The 13,936-nt window shown below is 45.8% G+C and overlaps 1 protein-coding gene across 1 annotated transcript in view; it reads right to left on the bottom strand.

The window, feature by feature from the left end:
- Positions 1-201: 201 nt before the first annotated feature.
- Positions 202-13,936, bottom strand: part of GLE1 (GLE1 RNA export mediator) — a 20,309-nt gene continuing 6,574 nt past the window's right edge. Inside the window, exons 3-12 of the mRNA XM_081802657.1 lie at positions 10,752-10,983; positions 9,482-9,594; positions 9,251-9,320; positions 7,341-7,483; positions 7,051-7,241; positions 5,327-5,456; positions 4,249-4,353; positions 2,991-3,073; positions 2,246-2,309; positions 202-1,389 (exon numbers count right to left, since the gene is read on the bottom strand). Of these exons, the coding sequence (XP_081658783.1) occupies positions 1,321-1,389; positions 2,246-2,309; positions 2,991-3,073; positions 4,249-4,353; positions 5,327-5,456; positions 7,051-7,241; positions 7,341-7,483; positions 9,251-9,320; positions 9,482-9,594; positions 10,752-10,983 (1,200 nt within the window). The 3' untranslated portion in view covers positions 202-1,320. The remainder of the gene's footprint in view (positions 1,390-2,245; positions 2,310-2,990; positions 3,074-4,248; positions 4,354-5,326; positions 5,457-7,050; positions 7,242-7,340; positions 7,484-9,250; positions 9,321-9,481; positions 9,595-10,751; positions 10,984-13,936) is intronic.

Genomic DNA, 13,936 nt, shown 5'->3' with positions numbered 1-13,936 from the left:
TTTTCCATTCCTGCTAGATAAAACCAGGTCAGTTATTGGTACATAATTCCAAAAAGGAATGACCAAAAAACAACAATTTTCCCTAGGTGAAGGTCAAGAAGACAAAATAGGGAGAAACACACACCATTCTAGAGCTAGGCCAGTGACATACACAGCTCAAGGTATAGGAAATGGTCACATCAACCATCTAGATACTAGCAATGGGTTTTTAAAAATCAAGCTTTATTCCTTGTTTTTTGGCACCAGAGTCAACGATTCATAGAAGGTATCACTTCAAGCTGCTCAAGAGTAGCAGGGGATACCCCGCCCCCCAAAACACATCCCCGCAGACGACACACAGTACAGAGGAGATCCACGGCTGCCTGTAGTACAAAAGACGAGGAGTCTTCCCTAAAACAAACCTCAATTCTTACCTGAACAGCCAAGCTCTGAATTTCTGTAGTAGCTTTAGTCAGGCGAATCTATCATCACTCTTTACTCAGGACATGTCAACAATTCTAAAGCAGTTCCCAATTCTTCCCAAACACCTTTATTTTATTTAACCCCTGAGTCATTGCTTGTAGATGCTTGGCTCATGCATAATGTTGGAAGGCCATCTCAGCCCGTCTTCAACCAAATTCAAAAACAAGCCCCCCCCTCCCCCACCATCCCTGGTTCATGCATCCCTAGTCTTCCAGGGGCCAAATTCCAAATTAAAAGGACCAACAGTGCACCCTGTTCAACATAACATGTATTAACAGTCCTAGTCCCAGATGCTAAACTATCTCTGATACAATTTGGGACTTAATCTATGTCTATATCAGGCATTTCCTCTGAATTTATAATGACTTCACAAGCCGAGAAAGGCAAAACAACGATAACCCAGACTTGCATGTAAGGATTTGGGCCTGTACCCTGAACGAGGACAGCATGACTTGGTGGGGGTCGGAGGGCAGTGGGAGAGGATGGAGTTGGGCAAGTGGTGGGCTCATTTCAGCTCAGAGTTAAATGGTTAAGGTACTACGTACTTTCTGAAAGACACCAGACACAAGGGAAATGAATGATGAGACCAAGTACTAAACCACTCTTCTCACCATACTTCAGAAATGAGAAAAGCCAATGCCATTTACGCTGCCATGTGGACCCCTTAAGGAGCCTCCAGCCTTTGAAGAGACCCGCTAGGTTCTGGGACCCCTGAAAAGTCTCCTCTCCTAGTCGCAAGGTACAAATATATTGGTGGATTTCTAAATCTGACATGACTTCTCCCAAATACAGCTGTTTTCAGTTGCTTTATTATTGTCCCTTTGCAACAAAACGGTGACAGTGGGTGACGGAGGGCCATCAGGAACGCCAGAAGGAGGAAGTCAGAAAGCCCTTGGGGACAGGAATCTCCTTGCGCTGCAAACATTTCTGGTCAGAGAAAGATGGAGAAAACAGAATGATTTTCTGGTAACGCTCCTTCTGACATCTAACATTTGGAAGAAGCTTTGAGGGACAGCAAGCTCAAGTCCTCCGAACAGCGGTCAACAGCGGGCAGAGTGAGACCAATGGCGGCAAGGAGACTTCTCCTTCTGTGTGAACTGCAGCAGAGGACCAAGGCCAGGCTGCTGGTTATGCTGCCCCCACCCTGCCTCCCACAGCCCCGCCTCATCCTTCTCAACCGCCTTCTGCCCACTCGGGCTACTGGAAAGTGGAAGTCAGGGGTCTTGTCCTGGCAGACCTACCACAGACTTCTAGGCTGTTGGTCAGACTAGCCTCTGGTTTCCAGCACTGAGAAACGGGAGGAGTCTGGCTGAAAGTGTAGTTGGTTCTCATGGAGAAGATGGACCAAATTTCCCAGTTCCCCTGACCTGAGACTGAGGAAAGAACCTCAGCCAGCAAGCAAGAAATTTATTAGTGACACCAGACTCATTAAGTATATTTTATTCATCCCTAAGACAGTTTCCCCTCAGGCAGCATGGACGATGGCGCATAAGAAGAAGGAATGCCATCCCTTAAGGTGAAGGGGGAATCAAGGACAAAAAAATAAGGTTCAAAAAAAATCAAGAGGGGTGGCGACTAGCTGGTTCAGTCGCAAGAGCAGGTGACTCTTGATCTTGGGGTTGTTTGAGCCCCATGTGGGGTGTAGAAATGACTTAAATAAAATAAAATAAAAAAATCAAGAGGAAGACTGCAATCCGAGAGCCTAGAGGTCCATGACTTGCGAGACACAGGTGCCCTCAAGGTCAACAACAGCTCAGAACATGTTGGTCTAAGGACATCTTACCTCTAAGAACTGCTTGAGGCGTATGAAGGAACCCATCTGTCCTGAGCTTGTGATGGCTTCAATCCTGCAGAAAGAAGAAGACACACAGATCACAGCTATGATTCCCACCTTCCTCTTGGAGAGGAGTTTGGGACATTGCAGATCTAGAGGAAGGGGTAGATCGAATGACTCAGATGTCTTCTGGACTAAGGATGCTGTCATTCTTCCAAACGGTCTCAGGCTTCTTTTCAAACCAGGGGATAAAGGAGAAGAGAGGACATTCCTTTCCAAGGTCTTTGCGAGCAGGCGGGATGGGTGCTGCCAAGGCCTCTCGCTCAGCTGAAATGCCAGGGTGTTGAGGAATGAGAAGGGCACCTAAAGGCGAACGCCATGAGTCAAGCAAACAGTTGGAGAAACTGACTTATTAAGGGAGTTTGATTCTCTGGGTTAATTCATGCCTGCGTGTAATCACCATCCCAGATTACCTGGGGGAGTTTGGAAAACAGAGTTAAAGAAATGTCAGATATCTGAATCCAGGATCTTCTTAATTCATTTTTTCATTTAGCCAACAATATTTAAGAGACTCTCATTACAGTTCAAAAGCATTTATTCGAATATCAGAGAGGAGAAGGATAAGAGAAGATGTCACACTTAATACAGGTGCTTTTAACCAAGTCAAACCCAGCATGTCACAGCACGCAAGGGCCTCTGATGCCATGTGTTTCACCCACTGAGTCCCGTGTAGTCTACTCAATGCGCCACATACCTGGGGAAGTAGTCTTCTTTGATGAGAAGGATCATCTTCCAGAACTGTACCTGGTACTGCTTCATGAGGGCATTTCCACACACCTAGGGAAAGACAGGCACCGTCAGAGCAGAGAATGCAAAGTCACGCTCATACAAGAGATCCGTAAAGAACACCAGCCCTCTGCCTTTCACTCCTACCAAGAATTTCAGCCACAGTGCCACTTAGCTAGCTCTGCAAGGGAATAAATGGAAAAATCCAACCTTCTTTGGAAGCACTTCTCTATATATGATAATACCTCCATTAAACCAGACCGCCAAGAGGCCAGGTATTTTAGCAAACTAGAAAATGTGAATCAAACTTATTTATTCTTTGATTCTACTGAATGGAAACCTTTTTGAAGGCATGGCATTCTTCCTAACTGTAATAAGCAGAGCATACAGAACATCACCGTGTTCTCAAATTTAGTCATGATCTCTGCTCATGTTGTGTGACTTCAGGAACTCTAAGGTGAATGGAAGCATTTGGCATTCTAGGCTCAACAGCCCAGATCTGTTATGGTGTGTGCCCCCAAGCCTTTAACCTTTAAGAAATGTCTCCTTTCCACAGAAACCCTTACCCTCATCCTATAGTGGTGGCCCCTCATAGGCAGACAGGACTGTAAAGAACCTTCCGGACAATGGAGATACCTGACCCAAGCTAGCTGATCATATTCGTTCTCCCTAGGAATGAGGGATCACAAAGATGGGATAGCAGTTCCACTACCCTGGGGGACCACACTGAGGCGAAGGGCTAGAGCCCAGGATGGCCCATCTTCTCCCCTGGGCACAGAGAACTAGAGAAAGCTGGCTTATAAGGAAGCAGCCTGCAAGAAGAGCACAGGAAGGACCACGTGGCCGCAGAAAGACTCCTCGTATCTGGTAACATTCTAGTTCTTGGTTCAAGGCCCACATGAGAGTCAACTGTACATTCTACCCTTGGTTCTGGGAGTCAATGCTCTATCCCTAAAACAAATGTCCCTTTCTGCTTGTGCTGGGATGTACAGTTTTTTTCTTCTTTACAATAAGACGACAAGCACACAGAGAAAGAAAGCACAGTGGGAAGAAAAGCCAAAAGCTAGGTTTGTCTTTAGCACTCGGGAAAAATGTTTGACACCGGATCTTAATGCTGTTCTCACCATCAGCCTCTGTTTCTATATTGCTTCCTGATCCAGGTCACGCAGTGGCCGAAGGCTGCTTCAACCACTGTCTCTCTCTCATGTGGTAACTGCATTACGTACCTCCAAGAAGTCAAAGAGGAGGGTGGCTGTCACATCTGACAGGGGCTCCATATTTAAGATTTGTGCCAACCAGCGCCAGCCGTGATTTAAGCCATGAGGATGAATCTGGGAGGGAAGACACTTGGTCACAATTTGATCTCACTGTATCCAGAGATCTAAACTCCCAAGGTTATCCTCTAGCCATTACTAAGTGACATGAACCCCCCGGATCATCAAAATCAAGCACATGCCGCAGGGCAGAACAACACAAGATGAACAAATTGTTTTCAAATGTCCCAACACACTGGAACCCACACATTTTTTTACACATGTGGCAGCTTTGGTTTCAGGGATTTCAACAGTTACCAGTATAGACATTTTATTTATTATTTTTGGTACCTTTAGCACAGAACCTGGGACACAGCAGGTACACGATAAAAATTTGGATTCGATCCATTATGATCCCTTCTCGTTAGGTTCCCGAGTACATTAACTTCTCCATATCTCTAATCTGTGTTCTTTGAGAAAAGCACTGGGCTAGCAGGTCAAAGCCCTGCACCCCAGCTGTGGCTTTGTCACTGACAGTGTGTGTCACCATAGTTTGCTGAGACTCCATCTGCTCATTTGTGACATGAGGCACCAACCAGGTCTAAAATGACAGAATCAGGGCGCCTGGCTGGCTGAGTCAATAGAGTATGCGATTCTTGATCTCAGGGTCATGAGATCGAGCCCCACACTGGGCTAAGAACTTACTTAAATAACAACAACAACACCACCACCTGATACTCTATCATTTAAATCACTCCTCTTCTAATAGAATCTTCTAACCTTAATGACTGGTTTACAACAGATTGTCATCTGGTAGACGCTCTTACAAATCCAGTTCTTTAAAGGCTCAACTAAATCAAATAGCTCTGCTGGACCAAGTTTCCCAATACTCAACATCAACTTCTCTAAAGCACACTTAGGGAGTAGCGATACACACTAAGTTCTCATATAATGAGACTGCCCCGGCGGCAAGAAGGGCAATAGTCCCCGGGGACAAAATACACAAATACGGTCTGACTTCTCACTATTGATAGCAGGCCTTTTCTACTACCTCTTGTCGGCTTCCGTATGGCCACCGGAGCTGGATGATGGCAGCGTAGAGTCGGATCATCCCAGACATGCGTTTTAGAAAGTTGTCCTGCTGTTCCACTTTGGAGTCCTTCACTTGGTAGCCAAGCATCCTGTGTGGAAAGAAAAAATTCAGTGTGACAAGGCCAAAGTGAGGATGACAAATCACAACTTTTTATGGATAAAAGAAACAATCTAGTATTATTACATTTAGCATTATTATTAGTATTACTACTAGCATTAGTATTAGTCTTTTAAAGTAGGCTCCATGCCCAATGTGGAGCTTGAACTCGCGACCTCATGATTGAGAGCTGCATAATCTACAACTGAGCCAACCACACGCCTCTATTTTTTCTTTTTTAAAGTAAACTCTAGGCCCAACATAGGGTTCAAACTCATGACCCCAAGATCAAGAGTCGCATGCTCTACAGACTGAGCCAGCCAGGTGCCCGTTTTTAGCATTATTCTTACTACATATCATTATTGTTACTACATATCAATATCTCTGCAGAATACTTTGTTTACAAAGCAAGCATATTGACAATCACATCTGTGCATCACATAAGCCCTGCAAGGTAAACTCACAGGATTTTTTTTTTTTTTTTTTAAAGATTCCATCTATTTATTTGACAGAGAGAGAGCACAAGTAGGCAGAGCGGGCAGGCAGAGGGAGAGGGAGAAGCAGACTTCCTGCCGAGCAGGGAGCCCGATGCAGGACTCGATCCCAGGACCCCGGGACCACAACCTGAGCCAAAGGCAGACACTTAACCAACTGAACCACCCAGGCGTCCCAGGATTTTTTTTTAAACATTTTATTTTTAAGCAATCTCTGCACCAACAAGGGTGGGGCTCAAGCACATAACCCCAAGATCAAAAGTTGCACGCTCTACCGACAGAGCCAGCCAGGCACCCCAAAGTCACAGGACTGATGGATATCATTACCCCCATTTGCAAACAAGGAAAATGATGCTCAGAGCTTAAGTGACTGGGGCGCCTGGGTGGCTCAGTCGGTTAAGCATCTGCCTTCGGCTCAGGTCATGATTCTGGGGTCCTGGGATCGAGCCCCATGTCGGGCTCCCTGCTCAGCCAGGAGCCTGCTTCTCTCTCTCCCTCTGCCTGCCCCAACCCCGCTTGTGCTCTCTCTCTCACTGTCAAATAAATAAATAAAATCTTAAAAAAAAAAAGCTTAAGTGACTGACCCACTTTGCAAATCATTAAATGATAAAGCTGGGCACAATTCTAAAACCCCGGATTCTAGATCCAGTATTCTTTTCCCTAAACTATATTAATTATTGCACCTGATTCCACAAATCCCAAAGAAGCCAGTCTGTATGAAAGACATTGGATTATCTGATAGAACATTCCAGGTACATATGAGGAGCTTTGAAAGGAGGGAGAATGAACCCCAGTTCTTTTTTTTCTCTTAAGATTATTTATATTTTAGAGAGAGAGAGAAACAGAGAAAGTGCACACACGAACAAGGGGAGGGGCAGAGGGAGAGAGAGAGAGTGAGCATCTCAAGCAGACTCGGTGCTCAGTGCAGAGCCCAACATGGGGCTCGATCCCACAACCTTGAGATCATGACCTGAGCTGCTGAAATCAAGAGTCAGAAGCTTAGCCAACTGTGCCACCCAGACACCTCCAAACCCCAGTTATATTTGTATTTCATTCAGCCCCTGAGGAGAGTGAGGAGAAAAACAACCTCACCTCTGATAGTCTTCCAACGCCATTCCCTCCTTGAAAGCCGGGTAGAAGGGAACAGAGTAGGGACACTTCCTGTGGAGGTGAGCAAGAATGAGGTCGCCCACTCTGGGGTGGAGCTCCCAGATTCCAGATGCCACAACCGCAATGGGGAATGCTGCTTCATGGTGAGAGGCCACCTCCTCCTCTCCTTGTTTCTGGGGGAGCAGAGACAGGACCACATTAGTTACTATGAAGAGAAGCTTAAAGGCTGCGCCCCAGCCTCCCCCCATACCTCTGGCAACAAGGATTCTCACCACAAATTTCTCTGCCAGCTTGTACTGGACAAAGTCCAGGCCCTGTGGGTTCAGGGTGACGGACACAGAGCGCCCGCCACACTGAACGGGTTTTCCAGAGAGCAGGCTGTGGATCTTGTCGAAGATCTCCTTCAGCTTTGAGCCTGGGTATGGCGGAGATAAAGTTGGTTAAAAGACTCAACTGCAGACCACTCTGCTTCTCATCACTGCAATAAGCAGGCCTCTACAAAAAATCCAGCCATGCAGCCCTGCACAAGGTCAGAAGCTAAAGCAAAATACTGTTGCAGAAAAATATATGACACGCAAATAAAATATGTGTTGTCTGAGGTGCAGAAGTACATGAAACGTGGTACTATTTCAAAGGAATTCCTTGTTTGGGAAGAAACACATTCTGAAACTGACACACAGAGCGGGAAATGGTACGGAAACAGGTGTGGGATGGCTACAGATCCCATGTGGCCGACATCCTGAGAGGAGTCATTTGCATCTCTGGGAAAACCCTTCTAAAGGATCTTCCCAGCTCTCAATGACTCCCCCTTCTCTGGGACCTGCCTCCTTCCATCCTCAGATATGCCAAGGTGGGCTCACAATGGCTTTATTTGTATTCCGGATCCTGTGTACCCCAGTTCCAAGCTGGCTACAGTTTGATGAGGAGTGACTAGCTGAGCCAATCAGCCAACTGAATGAGTCACCTCCTGGAAGTGGCTGGCCCTGCAATACACGTGCTCATGAACACCAGGGCCTTGCACCTGCTGAGTGGTCCAAAGAACAGTGGTCTACCTAATATCAGAGATGTGCAGAGGGAAGATGAGAGAAAAGGTTCCTAGGGTTTCTAGCTCCTGAGACCTACCCCATTCCTGCCAGTAGGTTCTGAGAAACACCCCTGTAGCTTTAGAATAAATGCCTTTTTTTTTGGCCTCAGCAGATCTAAACTGGTCTCCATTACTTAAACCTTACCGAGATACCAAAATAGTAGCTCCCACCCCTGCTAAGTCATACTTCAGTACTACTTTACTGATGGTTTCAAAGGACCAAATTTCCTATCAGCCCCTTTCTCTGTGCTGCTCCAGTTAGGAAAGTCAGCTCCCAACCCTCTGCCTGGCATGGCCTCCCACATCCCATATGCCACACCAGCACCAGAGAGATTTAAATTCTGCTCCAAATCTAACCACTCATGGATGTCTGCCTTTCAAGAGGCAGGAATTAGACCATCCCTTTCTCCGTACTCAGCACGTACTGAGCACTGACTCTAGAGCATGTCTGCATCTGGCTCTTCAAAGACTTAACCATGATGGTGCAGACAAAGGAAACACAGGAAATACGCAGTAAAGTGAAGAACAGCAAAACTAGACCCTGATCAGAAGTGAAGAATGAAACAGGACTGGGGAGACTGAGTAGAGCAGTGACGGGGTGGCATGGCTGTCAGGTCAAGCTCACCCCCATTGCTGTTGGGAACAAAGGAAATGGCACTTTAAAGTCCAGAAGGTGATTCAGGTTTATTTATTTATACCTTGCCCTGATCCACAGAGAACTTCAGGCAGCAGGGTGATATGTAAATTCTGTCATAGCATCTCTCATGGTCAAGAACTGCAACTTGTCTACACTTTCTAGGCAACAAGTGAGTCAGGGGAACCGGGACCCAGGATAAGTCAGAGCAGATTTTCAGCTGTTCACACTCGCCAGCCACCGGGCAGCACGGCTTGTAACCTGGAAGCTTCCATATCACAGCTCTATAAAAACGAACCGTTGTTTCTGAATGAGAATAAGACATAACTTATACATGCCTGATCCAATGTCACTTGTTTGAACAGACTCTGTCTATAGGAACCTTACAGAGGAGTAGATCTGGAGTCTTAAAAAAAAATAACAAAATGAAGCAAAGGGCCACAGTCTTAACTCCTCTGACCAACCTGCAATGGTGGAGATTTGGCTCACTGGGATGGTGGCAGCCTTCTGGAGGTCCATCTTTATCTTTTTGGCCTGCCAGGAGAGAACAGTGAGAGAGCAGGCAGTGTTTGGAAGGGCTGAGTAGATGCCAGTAGGATTGGGGAATGTGACATACTAGCGACATTCTTTTGGGACAGGAGGCTGTTCACAGCACTACCAGGCCCAGAGGGTTCCCAACCTACAGCCCTCCCTACCTGACTGTCTTTGCTGTTGGTCAATTCCTCAAAGGCCAACACGCACTGACTAGAAGCGTCCTGCAGCTGTTGGTACCACTGCATTGTACTATCCTGTACCTTCACCTGGAGGTCTGAGAAAGAAGAGCGAGGCTTTCATAATAGCTAGCATTTACTCAACGCTTTTTTAAAAAATATGTATTTATTTAAGTAATCTCTTCCTCCAACGTAGGGCTCAAACCCACAACCCAAAGATCAAGAACCTCATACTCTTCCGACTAAGCCAGCCCGGTGCCCCTTCGCTGAACACTTAAAATAAGCCAGGCACTGTTCTAATCAGCTGATATAGATATTAACTGCTTTTATTGTCACAACAACCCTATGAAGTAGATACATTATCTTCATTTTCTAGATAAGGAAATAGGCATAGAAAGGTTAATTTGCCAAAGTCACATGGCCAGGAAGTAGAAAAACTACATTCCCACAGATCTGGCTCCAAAGCCAGCATTCTCAACCATTATGATATACTGATCCTCTTATGTATTAAGTGAGCATCTATTGTGAACATATTTATTTTACCCTTGATCTTAGCCAAAAGGCCGAAAAGCGATCGTGCGTTATTTTAAAAACTCAGAGCAGCTGGGGCACCTGGGTGGTTTAGTCGGTTAAGTGTCTCCCTTTGGGCAGTCCTGGGACTGAGTCCCGCATCAGGCTCCCTGCTCAGCAGGAAACCTGCTTCTCCCTCTCCCTCTGCTTACACTCTCTCAAATAAAATCTTAAAAAAAAAAAAAACCCAAAAAACTGGGGCGCCTGGGTGGCTTAGTCGTTGGGCGTCTGCCTTTGGCTCTGGTCATGATCCTGGGTCCTGGGATCAAGCCCCGTGTTTGGCTCCCTGCTCAGTGGGGGGCCTGCTTCTCCCTCCCCCTCTGCTGCTCTCCCTGCTTATGCTCTGTGTCTCTCTCTGTCAAATAAATAAAATCTTTAAAAAAACAAAAACAAAAAACTGCATTTAAAAAAACAAACACCAAAAAAACAAAAACCCCAAAACCTCAGAGAAGCAAAACTTGGGATAATACATCTACTAGAATGACACAGAATTTCAAGTCCTCATGGCTAGTGTCTGGCTCTGCATCAACCAAACTGAATGTAAATTCAGTAAAAATTCAGTACTGAATTTTACATAATCTAAAAGTTCTGGTATATCGTCCTGAAACTTAACACCGTTATTTAAACACATTCTTGTTTCCTTTCACATTCTGGGTTAAAGGACTGTATCCACGCCAACACCCACCTTCATTCTGTTTCCCTCCTAGGCCCTGGCTGGGAGCTGGGGTCTCTCTGGGGACCTCCGGCCCCTGCTGCATCTTTGACTCCTGCCGCTTTTCTTGGGCCGCCTCTTCATCCTGCCTCCTCTTGTCTTCACAGGCCTTGGCGATCTCCTGCTGCAAGCTTGTAAGGAGGTCCCGCATTTCCTGCAGGGCTCTCTCTGCCACAGCCTGGTCCTCTGCTGTGGGAAAGCCGTTCTGTCAGGGGGACAGAGGCAGAGCTTAGTGTCTGTTCCCTAGGCACCCGTGAAGCCAAATCACAACTTACACACAAGTCAACAATTTCTAAATTGGAACAGTTACACCAATGAAGTGCCCACGTTCAACATGTTGATACCTACTGCTTCCTGTTCTCTTAAAGGTAATACCGGATTTACCATCACATCCACAGGCAGACCTGAGTACGGATGCTTCCATGCTCTCACCAACACTGGTTGTGATAATTTTTTGAAAGTTTGTGACAACAGTCTAGATAAAATGATATTGTGTTTTAATATGCCTTAATTTTAGGGGGTGCCTGGGTGGCTCAGCTGGTTGAGCATCTGCCTCTAGCTCAGTTTGCGATCTCAGGATCCTGGGATTGAGTCCCATGTCTGGCTCTCTGCTCGGTGGGCAGCCTGCTTCTCCCTCTCCCTCTGCTGCTCCCCCTGCTTGTGCTGTCATATGAATAGATAAAATCTTTTTTTTTTTTTAAAGATTTTATTTAATTTTTTGAGAGAGAGAATGAGATAGAGAGAGCATGAGAGTGGGGAGGGTCAGGGGGAGAAGCAGACTCCCTGCTGAGCAGGGAGCCCGATGTGGGACTCGATCCCAGGACTCCAGGATCATGACCTGAGCCGAAGGCAGTCGCTTAACCAACTGAGCCACCCAGGCGCCCTGAATAGATAAAATCTTAACAACAAAACAAAAAAACTTAGTTTCAAATTTACCAATTGTTATTTCTCCTTTTACAGCTGCCTGTCTGGTCCTTTCCTCATTTTCTGTTAGTGGAATGGAGGTAGAGAGTGATTTATTTAACCTTTTTCCCACAGATATAAGAACTCTCTCTGTACCAAGGACAATAAATTTTGGTCTGCTTTAGATGTTAAAAATATGTTTCCTAAGTTATAATGCGTCTTTCAGTTTTGTGTACTCATATCTATTGATCCTTCCCATTGTTATGCCTCCACACCTTAACATAACTGAACTATTCACCTAGATTTTTTTCACTGAACATGATTTATTTTTGTTTGTCTCTTTGACAAAGATTATAGAGTTAATCAGATGAAAGAATGGTACAAATTTAATCTTTACCTTTTTAAAAAAATTTTATTTGACAGAGATTTATTTATTTCTGTCAAATAAATAAAATTTTTAAAAAATCAAAACTTTTAATCAAAACTTCATTGGTGCACCTCTCCTAAAAGCCTTCACTTCATTGGTGCAACTGTCCCCCTGGGCCTCCCTCTGCTGCTCCCCCTGCTTTAAAACAAGCAGGGGGAGCAGCAGAGGGAGAGGGAGAAGCAGGCTGCCCACCGAGCAGAGAGCCAGACATGGGACATGAGGGGAGCAGGAAAGGGAGTAGAAGGCTCCCCACTGAGCAGGGAGCCTGATGCGGGGCTTAATCCCAGGATCCTGGGATCATGACCTGAGCTCAAAGCAGACACTTAACCAACTGAGACACCCAGGTGCCCCTTAATCTTTACTTTTATGGTTCTAATTCATCTTTTCCCCACTGATCTGAAATGGTACCATTTTTTTTAAAAAAAAATTTTATTTATTTGAGAGAGAGAGAAGGCTCACAAGTAGGGGGAAGGGCAAAGGGAGAGGGAAAAGCAGACTCCCCCCTAAGCAGGGAGCCTGCCGTGGGGCTCGATCCCAGGACTCTGAGGTCATGACCTGAGCTGAAGGTAGACGCTTAACCGACTGAGCCACCCGCCTGCCCAGATCAAGAGTAGCATGCTTTTTCTACTGAGTCAGCAGGTGCCCCACGTATTCACTTTTTTTTCTTAAAGATTTTATTTTTAAGTAATCTTTGCAACCAACACAGGGCTTGCACTCATGACCTGGAGATCAAGAGTCACATGCCCTAGAGACTGAGCCAGCCAGGTAACCCTAATTTTTTTTTTTTTAAGATTTTTTAAATTATTTATTTATTTGACAGAGACAGAGACAGCAAGAGCAGGAGCACAAGCAGGGGAGTGGGAGAGGGAGAAGCAGGCTTCCCGCCACCAGGGAGCCCGATGTGGGGCTCGATCCCAGGACCCCGGGATCATGACCTGAGCCAAAGGCAGACTGCCAATGACTGAGTCACCCAGGCGCCCTAAAATTTTAATTAAAATTCAGTTCTGGGGCGCCTGGGTGGCTCAGTCGTTAAGCATCTGCCTTCAACTCAGGTCATGATCCTGGGGCCTGGGATCGAGCCCCACATCGGGCTCCCTGCTTGGCGGGAAGCCTGCTTCTCCCTCTCCCACTCCCCCTGCTTGTGCTCCTACTCTCGCTCTGTCAAATAAATAAATTAAAAAAAAAAAAAATTCAGTTCTTCAGTCACAGTAGCCATATTTCAAGTTCTCAAAGGCCATACAGCTAATGGCTACTGTATTGCAGAGCATAAATATGGAACATTTCCATCACCACAGAAAGTTCTGTTGGATGGCACTGTCCTCAAGTTACCAGTTCACAGGAAATACAGGTAATAAAGAAACCTAATATACCACAGGGTTAGGGTTAGCAATTGGATTCTGGAGTTTTCCAGAATGTAGGAAATTTTATAGAACCAATGATCCAGACTCTTTGATAATTAAATGGCAAGGAAAAAGAAATAAGGGATGCAGAGTCTTGAGATTAAAAGACTTAACTAAGAGGGGCACCTGGGTGGCTCAGTCGTTAAGCGTCTGCCTTCGGCTCAGGTCATGATCCCAGGGTCCTGGGATCGAGCCCCGCATCGGGCTCCCTGCTCCGCAGGAAGCCTGCTTCTCCCTCTCTCACTCCCTCTGCCTATGTTCCCCCTCTCACTATCAAATAAATAAATAAAATCTTAAAAAAAAAAAAAAAAAGACTTAATTAAGAGACTTAGACCAAAAGGTTGAAACTTGTGTAGATGTTAATGTTCCAACCAACTGTTAAAAAAATTTTAGGGGAGGGGCGCCTGGGTGGCTCAGTTGGTTAAGCG

This window comes from Leptonychotes weddellii, chromosome 14 (assembly GCF_054177405.1).
Source record: "Leptonychotes weddellii isolate Sample4059 chromosome 14, ASM5417740v2, whole genome shotgun sequence".
Classification (NCBI taxonomy): domain Eukaryota; kingdom Metazoa; phylum Chordata; class Mammalia; order Carnivora; family Phocidae; genus Leptonychotes; species Leptonychotes weddellii.
The sequence above is the reverse complement of the archived record's forward strand: the minus strand, read 5'-3'. Positions and strand labels throughout refer to the sequence as shown.